Below are 12,396 nucleotides of genomic sequence, written 5' to 3'. Positions count from 1 at the left end.
ATTGTATTGTAGAACATGTAATATCCATTGTCATCCCCTCTCTTTTAGTCACTATTAATTATTCAGTTTATAGGTGTGTTTTGTAAAACTGAAATTTGGTTTGCTATCTTTTCATGAACTTCAATTGGTTGTTGTTATTATTGCCTCATCATGAAGCTTGTCAATAATGTGAAAACTTATCAAATTTACTGATTTTGGGATATTCGCTGGAATTTGTGTACCCTTTTCCAAGAGGTAGACTTCATGCCAGTCCTCCAATAGATTTGTGATGGTGGCGGCAAAACACGCTGAGTTTTTCTCCATTGAATTCCGGTGAGATTTACAAAAACTCTGTGAGATTCTGCGGAGTTCCACTCAACCACCATGACTATGACAGTACCACCCAAGAAACAAAGAGTTCTTCCCCCCTACCCCGACTCCTGGGCTTCGGGCTTCCCACAAAGGGCCAACGTGTAAGTGCAGTGCACTTCCCATGGTCTGTTACCTGTGATTTACTGCATGTCTGCATGCTGCCTGACACGCCAGAAGGTGCAAGGACACCACGTTGCAGACCAGAAAATAAACACAATAAAGATATGGCTGAAATAAAATACTGCCTGGATAAGGGGCAAAACTTGACTTTCCCTGTATAATAAGTCCTGTTTTCAGCAGGTTACATTTTGGGTGGGAATCAGAGAGCTGCTAGGGAACAACATGACAAAAATTAGGCCTTGCTAGTTTTGGCTTGTGGTCCTGCAAGTTGTGACACCTAATAATAATGCCTGTAAGCTCTGCCTTGTTTGAACACCTCAACTCCCAATTAGGCAGTGAGGCTTCGGCGTTAGGGAACACCCTGTGTCCTACCTGATAACCACACGACAGAAGAAAGGAACCAAAAGCTGGACCCCTGATGTCAGTGCGAGTGGTGCAATCCTGGCACCTCACACCCATCCTCCCAAGAAGTGTTGAGAACAAGGGTACATTAGAGAGCCTATTCTTTTCTGTATGAGTACACTTGTTGGTAAATCCAACTCTGCGCCCAAAGACGTACGAAGTATGCTCATTCAGCCTACACACAGTAGGCACCTCACTGTTCTGGGTAGAAATCGCTGGGTCCCCATGTGCTAAGGGCACATCTTTCGATCTTTTAATCATTCAATCCTGCCCCCAACTCCTTCCATTCCATGGGCTAAGGCATTGCAAGACATTGTCAACATAGGGAGTGTAGCCTGTCTCATTGCAGGAAGGATCGCTATGAAACCCTTTAACTTTTTTTAAAATAACCTTTAGAAACTTCTGAAAACTCACATTTCGACTCCAACATTTTCTGATGGCTCCAAAGGACAAGAAAGTTTAGTCCCTCTGCAAAGAACACATGCTGGTGCCAATGTGGGGGCTCCAGGATTCAGAAATCATTCTGTAACCGTGAGGCGGAGCTCAAATACCACTCTACATAGAATTAAACAGAAGCATGCATACCATCGACTCAACCTCACAATTTATACTACTAACACCCCTCACTTTTGCACAGACTGACCCTTAGGAACTGGAAGGAAAACCTCAAAGAGTAACATGCGGAGCAGTGAGATTTACAAACAAACAATCTTTTTCATGCTTCCCTGCCCAGCAGTTTCAACAAACAGCACTTTAGGGGCACTGGCAACAACAGCCCCATGTGAGTCAAACCAAACAAACATCAATAAAGGCTCACCCCCAAATAAGAATTCTCACCCCATGGACACCAAATACTGTAAGCCTTACCCACTCAAGAAGAAAGTGTCATCCCGCAAAAGATACTTAATTCCATACAGAATGGAGAAAGCACAATGTGTGACATGGAAACAAACTCCAGCTCTAAGCCCATAACTATCACAGCTCTCCAGTGCCAGCACCCCATCACTTCTCTGTGCAGAATGTGTCTCTCCATACCTCCATCTCCGAGGAAGCCGAGCTCTCCAGAGATTGATGGGGGATGAATAGGGCTCCCCCCTCCTCGCAGCAGGGAGATGACACAAGCAGCAGCACAGATCTTTCAGCAAAAATCACATTGAGCAGCGGCAGTCTTAGTCCCAGCTTTCTGCCTGCACAGCACCAGCTACACACCGAGTGAGGTAAAGAAGGGACCTGCCCATTAACCCTGGAGCTGCACAGTCCACTCAAGTGCCAGCTACCCCCTTCTTTGGCTTTGTAGGGATATTGCAAGGTGGGGGGGGTAGACTCAAGGGAGGAGGGAGGGGGTAAAACCTTATTTGTCTGAGAACTCTGAGGTATGTGATCCCAAATGGACTTTCTGTTTCGCTGGGATCGGCAGCAAGAGGTATGGGGCTCCCACACACTGGCCATCCCCTCTCAGTTGGAGAAGTAGCCCTTTCGCTTCTGGCCGATGAGTTTACATTACTGTGGTCATCTGTCACTGAAAACTCCCACCCTGATAATGAACTGCATTGATATTGTGCGAAATGATAACATTTGAGGCACATGCACCTGAGCTGGGAGACAAGGGGTCGTGCACTGCAACAAATGCAAAAAAAAGTCCTATTGACAAAAATAGATATGGTGCAAGTATCATCAACCTGGGCCATCTTTCTTTGGACACATCAGCGGGCCTCCTTGTCTTGATTCACCTGAAAAGTAAGGGTGGGTGCCAGTAAACTGTGCCGCGTGGAGAGGCAAACCTCCGTGAAATCTGCAGGCGGAGTGGAGTTTACACCCCAACTGTAATTTTATACTTAAGAACTTTCCTTTTATTTTAACTAAGCAGACTCTGTCAATTTGCTATTTGATGTTATAGAAGAACCTTTTTCCATTTCTTAGCAGACAGTTGTTGTGTTGGTCTGTCTATGATATACTTTATGCGATCCACTTGCAAATACTATTAGGATTATTTCTCTGAAGGAGTAACCATGTTTCTGACTACTGTAAATATTTAAATCTTTAATAGGCCTTACAGCTCCAAAGGCCTCTAACCAGGGAGCGGTCCTTTAATGACCAGTATAGCCTGCTGCGGAGGACTATGGGTCCATTACATCATTTGACTAAGGAGGGCAGAATGTGTTAATTAATGAAACAAAGGGGACCGAGACCGAGGGGGTTGGGATACCCCTGCGACTTCGAACCTTTGTTTGACAGCTGTTGATGTGAATGTTCAACAGTTAGGAGCTGCATGCATTGCCACGGCGGTTAATTATTGAACATTAACAGCAGTAGCTATGAAAGGGGCTGGCGTCCACACCTTGTTCTCCCTGGGCTCGGCTAAACTTCTTTTTGTTGTGCAGGTGAGCCAGGGAGATGCAGGAGCTGAGCAGTAATCCCCCCTCCTTCCGAGATGCCAGTGACACTGCGAGCTACGGGAAGAAGAATGGGGGAAGGCTCCTGGAGCCCGACTGCACAGGCACTATCTTTTGCTTTTCTCTCCCCAATTCATATATTTTGGAGAGGCAGGGGAAAGAGAGAGGCTGTGTGTTAAGACATTGTAATGTTGAGAGCAGCGGGCCTATATCAGGTTTTTTAAAGGCTGCTGCTGCTCCTTGTGTTCAATGAGGATCTCAACATTCCAATGTTCTAAGCTTTGTCCTGCGAAGGTTTGAGTCCAAATTCCAGCTCTTGAGTTGCCGTCCTTTGAGGCTCTCAAGACACCGACCCTCCACATCATCCCTTTAAATAATTTATGAATAAAAAGCACCAACACATTGATGCCTTGCTGCTTTTCCATTTCTCAGTATTCTCACACTGCATCAGCTTGACCTTGAATTGCTGTTTCTCAGAGAGCGTGGTTTGTATAAATCTAAGAGTGCGGTTGACTGACGTATGGACTGTGGGCAGAATTATGTAGGAGGACTTTAACATGCCGTTTGTGAACCAGATTGTTCTGCTTCGAAAGTTTCATGAACTGTAAATGGACAAATGGGAGTTATGAAGAAGGGACTGTGTTGTTGGGGTCTGTTCTCTGAGAGTGTGGGTGCGCTCCACATGCACCGAGACCTTTCCCAGCAGTGGGATCATAGATCATGGTCTGTATGTTTATAACCATAGTTGCTTCACAATGGTTTTCAGAGAACAACAGTTCATTTTGTTTTGTTCGTTCAGGACGGTAATTTGGAAGATGGGATAAAGTGTGATTGTCGTCTGATGTAAAACCTTCTCTTTACTTCCCATCAAGGTATTCTGGAATTAACAGGCTATACTGTGAGGTGAGGCTGACACCCTTGGAGGAAGAAACAAATAACTGTCAGGTAGTGTTTCCTAGCACCCTAAGTTTCCTTGTTGCCTGTTTCTTCTTTCTCTTTTCCCTCTCTCAATATCGGTTTATGTCTCTCCAACTTCCGCATTTGACTCCATCCATACACTGTTCTTGTTGCTATCAGACGTCCGATAATAACCTGATGGAACATGTTGGGCGCCTAGTGCAGGTCAGGTTTCGTATCAGGTCAGGATGCACTGGACTGTGAGCACTTGCCTCCTGTTTTGCCGAGCAGTTCCTTTACAATTGGTGCATTTTTTTCCTCCTCTGCACCACGTGATACTATCCTCCCTCTTTCTGTGTCTTTTCTCTCTGGGTCTGAATTCCACCTCTTTACGTCCTCCCATCCTGCCCTTTACTGTCTTCTTTGCCACTTCAGGGATTGTGTTGGGTACTTGTGATGAGAGTGGAAGATAGTCTATTCCTCTCTAGTCCTCTCTAGTCTATTCTCTCATTCCTCTGTTTGTTTTGTGTTTTTTCTTTTCTTGCCCTTTTTGGTTTCCTTTAATGTTGTGAAGTTTTTCCTTTGTCAGGTGTCACCGATCTTACTATCACCTCACCCATCATATCCCCTTGCATATGTTCCGATCCCTTTCTCATCAATTTTACCATCTCTATACCGATGTGTAGTAAGCCCATAACAACTAAGGGGGGTCTCATTAGGAAATGGGGCACCCTCGACAAACAAGCCTTTTCGAAAAGTCTTGAGAGCTCTACACCAGCCAATAAAGCAGACCTCGACCAGGCCGAGGCAAACATCTCAGACTGGCTTTTAGCAGCAAGTAACACACATGTCCCCTTAAAAAAACTCAAAACAGCTCACCGCTCGGAAGCTCAAAAATGGTTTTCCCACGACCTAAGGGTCCAAAAACTTGACATCCGCCAAAAGGAGCGGAAATGAGGAGAGCTTCTGATCCTCACGAAAAACCCTCTATCTGGCTGCCCGAGCAGACTATATGAAAGCCATCACACAAGCTAAGGCTTTCAACTTCTCGGGCATAATAGAACACTCAGAAAATAAAACCAAGGACATCTTCGCAATTGTTAACAAGCTCTCCAATTCTGAGAGAACCCTGCCCAAACCTATGGTCACTCAAGACCTGTGCAATTCTCTCAACAAATATTTTCTCAACAAAATTGCCATCATTAAAACCAGTATCCCTGTCATGGATCCTAAACCTACTTCCCCCGCATGTGACCCCAGCACCTACTCCCTTGATCATTTCCTACCTCTTGATGCACACTCCTTACAAGCCCTCCTGACTAGGGTAAAATCTGGCTCTCCCAGGGACTGTTGCCCTCCTCACATTTAGAAAAATGTATTTACGGCTCTATCCCCTCCGATCCTGACCTTTCTCAATGCGTCACTGTCCCAAGGCGTGGTATCTAAAATCTTTAAAGAGGCAGTTGTTGTCACCCTCTTAAAAAAACAGGGGCAGACCCCTCAATCCTCTCCAACTATAGGCCTATTTCCCTCCTTCCCTGTTTAGCAAAAGTTCTAGAGGCTCACGTAACCACCCACCTCTCGATCTTTATTGAGCAATCCAACTTTCTGGATTCCTATCAAGCTGGATTTCGACCCGCCCACTCCACCGAGACAGTCATCACTGCCGTTATGGACTCTCTCCGTAACAATGCAGATAGAGGAATCCCACGGGCCCTGGTCCTACTGGACCATTCGGCAGCGTTTGACACAGTCGATCATAACATCCTTCTCGACCGTGTCAAACAGGCCGGCATCTGTAATTCAGCCTACAGCTGGATTAGGTCCTTTCTAAGTGACTGTACTCAAGCTGTCTGTCTAGCCCCCTTCTCAGCCCCAAAACTCCACACTTCTTGCGGGGTCCCTCAGGGCTCCTCGCTGTCTCCCCTCTTGTTTAAGTTATATATGGCCCCTCTGATTCAGTCCCTCAAAGCATTCAAGGCCGTCACATTCAACTACGCAGACGATCTTCAACTCATCTTCACTATCGACAATTCCCCTGAATCCATTCAGGAGTTTCAGAGCACTATCCTACATATCCGTTAATTGATGGACTGTAACCAGCTGAAATTAAACCCCGGCAAGACCGAACTAGTCCTCAATGGCAAAAGTCAACTATTCTGGGGCCCACACTATTGGCACTTGGCTCTCCTCCCATTCCCTCCACCTCGGTCAAAAGCCTGGGGGTATCCATTGACAAAGATCTATCACTAAAAACCCAAGTAAGCACGGTAGTGTCCTCCTGCTTCTTCCAACTTCGAAGGATCAGGAAGATCAGTTGGATGCTAACCCAGCCGGCCTTGATCCAGGTGGTGATAGCTCTTGTACTATCACACCTGGACTACGCCAATTCTATCTATCTGGGCCGTCCTCTCTCCCTTAGTAAACGACTCTAGATGGCTCAGAACCAGGCCGCCAGACTGATTCATCGCCTGCCACGTTGGCAGTCAGCAAGGCCTCTGTTAAAACAACTTCACTGGGTCCCCATCTCCCAACGAGTTACATTCAACATGGCCTGTATCATCTTCAAGTGCCTCCATGCTCGCAGCCCCCAAATCATCAACAATCTCCTGCCTAATCCCCCTCTCGTAGCCTCTGGTCTGCCAACCAAAATCTCCTGATCATTCCCCCTTTCAAGCTCCAACGCCAGGGAGGACGCAGGCTTGCCCCTAAACTATGGAACTCCCTCCCTTTGGAAATCCGTTCCTGTACCAATCTCTTAGTGTTCAGGAGACAGCTTAAAACCTGGTTGTTCACTCAGGCCCATGCATAACTTTCCGACAATCAAAGTATCTGTCAATCAGCGCCATGTAACCTCTGGGTGTACGAGCGCTATATAAAATCTTGTTAACATAACATAACATAACAGGTGTTGCAGTGCCCGGGGCCCTGTCGGAGGAGTGTGATGAGTTCCAGTCCACAAAGTAAGTCCTTATCATCCCCACAATTTGAAATGGTGAATTCCACTGAGCTAACTGGACACGGCCTCAGTCTATGGTGGCATTTGAAGCAGTGATTCCAACAGGCCAATTCCTCTGTTCAATTAAATGTCCTTTCCTAGATCACTCGAAAAAAATTATAAATGAACACTCCCAGTGTGCAGTGGAATAAATAACATCTGATAATTCATTTCAAGTATTACAAATATATTGACTGCGTCTGAGAATCCGTGTCGGAATATATGTCTAACTTGTGATTCTTTCTTAAATATTCACTTGTTTTGCTTTCACAACCTTGAGTTCCAGTGGTTCCAAGCTCCCTTTCTACACTGAGTCCCAGATCTGTTTCATCACTATCAAAAACGTAACTCAAACTGATTGCCTATATTGCTTCTATAAATGCTTTCTTTCTGTAAAGTACAAAGTCATAAATATTTGTTCTTCGTGTTGATTTACAATATCTAACTCTATTTCTCCAGGTGACCGAAGCATGAACAGATAAAAGAAGGCTTTAATTTAGTGAAACACAATAAAAAGGATTATTTCAAGGAAAGTTAAATCATTCTCGAGCTCTAGAGGAGAAACATATTCTAAGTGCCTGGAATGTTGATGAATTTGGAGCGGAAGAAACTGCTGAATGTGAAAGTTGTCAACTATTTAAAGAAAAATTACGATAAATGTTTACGACGAGTCAGTTATTGAGATTGAAGAGCCTCTAAAATGTGAAAGGAACCCAAGAGTAAATTGAAAGTCTGCATCTACTTATCGTAAGAATATTTTCACTTAAAAGAAATATTTCAAGGACAAAGAACATTGGCAACAATTAATACCCACACAGTGCATTTGAGAATAATCAGTTTTGTAAATTATGTCTGATGGTTTATGAGAAATGCCCTGGAGACCCAAACCCCTCCTAAAAAACAGTATCCGTGACCATGAAGTGACATAATTGTCAGAAAGACTGATAACCACGGTTTAAAAGAGCAAGCTTTTGTCTACTTCTCAAGTGATTGTTAGAGAGAAGACATTGTTTGAAAAATCGAATTGTAAATGCTCTTCCTCAAGTGTCATTACAGCAAAGACTCTGTATTTTTTTGTTCCAATACCAAAATATTATCCCTCACCAACTCTGTCTCTATGGTTGATCTGAGTAGTTTCAAAGTGTCCCGGACCGCCAAAGTTGAACATGTACCTGCCTTAGCGTTAGAGCGGCAAAGCATGTACTGGCACACAGTTTAGAAGGGGACAGTGCTATGTATTACTAATTCATAAAACCATCCTGGCCTGCCCTTACCACCTGTCATTACTTGTATGAACAAATATACTTAAACAGCAAATACTATATCACAGAGACCTTATCAGGGCTTTCAAAACTCCTAAATGGAATCTGATAAATTGGAGTCCCAAAATGATTTTAATTCAACTTGAGAGACCTCACCCAGGCATAACTTGGAGAAGTTGAATCCATCTCTCTAAATACAAGGGGCCCCTCTGTGAAAGCTTATGAAACAGGTTAGACAGGCTGCCTTTAAAAGTAGGAAAATAATCTCTAGATAAAAGCTATAATTTGTTCAATACAAATGTTAATAAGAGCATCTGCAGTGTATTTTAGAAGTTTATGTTGATTGTAACATAAATAAGTACAAACGCTGGAATCAGATACAGTCTTAACATGGGCGGTGTCCAGGAGCAAACCCAACATGGAGACTCACATAACTCGAATAAGAGTAATGGATGTGAGAACAGCGTTAGCTCTCAATCCCACCCCACTAAACACGAGAGAACTCACACTGGACAAAAACCTTATCAGTGTCCAGAATGCCAGAAATGCTTCACTCACAAATCCTCTCTCATTCAACATATGAGAATCCACACTGGGCACAAAAAGTATCAGTGCACTGAATGCCAGAAAAGCTTCAGTCTGAAAGGTCATCTCACTAAACATGAGAGAACACACACTGGGGTAAAACCGTATCAGTGCACTGAATGCCAGAAAAGCTTCAGTCTGAAGGGTCTTCTCACTGAACATGAGAGAACACACACTGGGGTAAAACCGTATCAGTGCACTGAATGCCAGAAAAGCTTCAGTCTGAAAGGTCTTCTCACTGAACATGAAAGAACACACACTGGGGTAAAACCGTATCAGTGCACTGAATGCCAGAAAAGCTTCAGTCTGAAATCTAGTCTAGCACTTCATGAGAGAACTCACACTGGTGAAAGACCTTATCAGTGCACTGAATGCCAAAAAAGCTTCATTCAGAAAGGTCATCTCAGTGAACATGAGAGAACTCACACTGGACAAAAACCTTACCAGTGCTCAGAGTGCCAAAAAAGATTCAGTCATAAGGCCAGTCTAATTTTTCATGAGAAAATCCACACTGGGCTAAATCCTTATCAATGCTCAGAGTGCCAAAAAAGCTTCAGGCGGAAATTCTGTCTCATTAAACATGAGAGAACACACACTGGGCTAAAACCTTATCAGTGCACTGAATGCCAGAAAAGCTTCAGTCTGAAAGGTCTTCTCACTGAACATGAGAGAACACACACTGGGGTAAAACCGTATCAGTGCACTGAATGCCAGAAAAGATTCAGACTGAAAGGTCATCTCACTAAACATGAGAGAACACACACTGGGGTAAAACCGTATCAGTGCACTGAATGCCAGAAAAGCTTCAGTCTGAAAGGTCTTCTCACTGAACATGAGAGAACACACACTGGGGTAAAACCGTATCAGTGCACTGAATGCCAAAAAAGATTCAGACTGAAAGGTCATCTCACTAAACATGAGAGAACACACACTGGGGTAAAACCGTATCAGTGCACTGAATGCCAGAAAAGCTTCAGTCTGAAAGGTCTTCTCACTGAACATGAGAGAACACACACTGGGGTAAAACCTTATCAGTGTACTGAATGCCAGAAAAGCTTCAGTCTGAAAGGTCTTCTCACTAAACATGAGAGAACACACACTGGGGTAAAACCGTATCAGTGCACTGAATGCCAGAAAAGCTTCAGTCGGAAAGGTCATCTCACTCAACATGAGCGAACACACACTGGGCTAAAACCTTATCCGTGCACTGAATGCCAGAAAAGCTTCAGTCTGAAATCTAGTCTAGCACTTCATGCGAGAACTCACACTGGTGAAAGACCTTATCAGTGCACTGAATGCCAGAAAAGCTTCATTCAGAGAAGTCATCTCAGTCAACATGAGAGAACTCACACTGGACAAAAACCTTACCAGTGCTCAGAGTGCCAAAAAAGATTCAGTCATAAGGCCAGTCTAATTTTTCATGAAAAAATCCACACTGGGCTAAATCCTTATCAATGCTCAGAGTGCCCGAAAAGCTTCAGGCGGAAATTCTGTCTCATTAAACATGAGAGAACACACACTGGGCTAAAACCTTATCAGTGCACTGAATGCCAGACACGCTTCAGTCAGTTAGGTCACCTCACTCAACATAAGATAACACACACTGGCTACAAAGCTTACCAGTGCTCAGAGTGCAAAAAACGTTTCAGGTGTAAATTCCATCTCATTCGACATGAGAGAATTCACACTGGGCAAAAACCATATCAGTGCACTGAATGTCAGAAAAGTTTCAGCCTGAAATCTAGTCTAGCACTTCATGAGAGAACTCACACTGGTGAAAGACCTTATCAGTGCACTGAATGCCAGAAAAGCTTCATTCAGAAAGGTCATCTCATGGACCATAAGCTAACACACACTAGGGACAAACCTTACCAGTGCACAAAGTGTCCAAAAAGTTTCAGTTGGAAGGCCAGTCTTATTAACATGAGGGAATCCACCCTGGGAAAAAACCTTATCAGTGCACTGAATGCCAGAAAATCTTCTGTCAGAAAATTAATCTGACTAAGCATGAGATAACACACACTGGGTACAAACCTTATCAGTGCTCAAAGTGCCCAAAAGGTTTTATTTGTAAGGCCAGTCTCATTACACATGAGAGCGCTCACACTGGTGAAAGACCTTATCAGTGCATTGAATGCCAGAAAAGCTTCAGTCTGAAAGGTCAACTCACTCAACATAAGAAAACCCACACTGGGGACAAACCTTATCAGTGCTCTGAATGCCAGAAAACCTTTGCCGGGAAAACTACTTTTGCTCAACATATAAGAACTCACACTGGTGAAAGGCCTTATGAGTGCACCGAATGCCAGTAAACCTTTGCCTGGAAAACTCGTTTTGCTCGACATAAGAAAACTCACATGGGGGACAAACCTTATCAGTGCTGAGAGTGCCAAAAAAGCTTTGCTTGTAAGATCCAGCTCATTCAATCTGAGAGAATCCACACTGGCGAAAGACCTTAACAGTGCACTGAATACTAGAAAAGCTTCAGCCAAAAATCTACTCTTGCTCAACATGAGAGAACTCACACTAGACAAAACCTTGTAATTGCTCTAAATGCCAGGGAGATGTCTGCTTGAGATTCAGTTTGATTCAACATAAGAGAACCCACAGCGAGAAAAAAAACTTATCAGTGCTCTAAATGTGATGAAAACTTCAGTTATAAATGCAACCCATGTACATGAGATAGACAATGGAGAATAAAAGGTGCTCGGTGTCAACTCTGGGGAGGAGGTTTCAATATCGCAGAACATTCACATGACGTGGCCACAAAGACCTCAATCCATTGATTGTCCAACAAACCGCGTACTGAGAAACGCACACTGCGAGGGATGGAAATGCTTGAATTAGGCTTATTTCTTTGTGCCTTACAAAAAGTTATACATGGAATTATTTGGAATTATGTTCTTAATAGTTACAATGATTTTTAAATGAAAAGTCTAAAATGTTATTATGAAGTAATTTTTTTTAAATTTTGTAAACAGTTTTTGAATCTATAAATAATTTTAATTTATCTTAATTTCCTATTGGGTTCTATGTTTAAGTGTCTGTCTCCAGTTTTCTACGGGAGGGGTTTGCATTATCATTGGTTGGCTATGTGTGGGGCGGCACTTTCTATTGCTCAACTTTGACTATAGTAAGGTACATTTGTACATTTTTGCCCCACCTCAGTTAAATGGCGTAGAGACGCTCAGGTCTACATATTTTAGTATGTTTGCGCTCGTATTGCTAAATAGCTAAAAGAGGCAAAGTTACTCTAGGTGTATCCTTGCATGTATAGAGTACTTACAGGTGTAAGATACCTTTGTGAATAGCTCTCAAGGTGTCCATCTCGACCGAGTGTTTAATTTTTGTAGTAAAGCTAAAGTGGATACAGTTACTTGGGCTGTTA

General features: G+C 43.5%; 1 protein-coding gene across 1 annotated transcript in view; it reads left to right on the top strand.

Moving 5' to 3' along the window:
* Window positions 1–11,989, top strand: part of LOC144827206 (uncharacterized) — a 70,151-nt gene extending 58,162 nt beyond the window's left edge. The window contains exons 3-4 of the mRNA XM_078685628.1: window positions 4,139–4,211; window positions 7,621–11,989. Of these exons, the coding sequence (XP_078541754.1) occupies window positions 8,814–11,009 (2,196 nt within the window). The 5' untranslated portion in view covers window positions 4,139–4,211; window positions 7,621–8,813 and the 3' untranslated portion in view covers window positions 11,010–11,989. The remainder of the gene's footprint in view (window positions 1–4,138; window positions 4,212–7,620) is intronic.
* Window positions 11,990–12,396: the final 407 nt, after the last annotated feature.

Source organism: Lissotriton helveticus, chromosome 1_1 (assembly GCF_964261635.1).
Source record: "Lissotriton helveticus chromosome 1_1, aLisHel1.1, whole genome shotgun sequence".
In the NCBI taxonomy this organism is placed as follows: domain Eukaryota; kingdom Metazoa; phylum Chordata; class Amphibia; order Caudata; family Salamandridae; genus Lissotriton; species Lissotriton helveticus.
The sequence above is the reverse complement of the archived record's forward strand: the minus strand, read 5'-3'. Positions and strand labels throughout refer to the sequence as shown.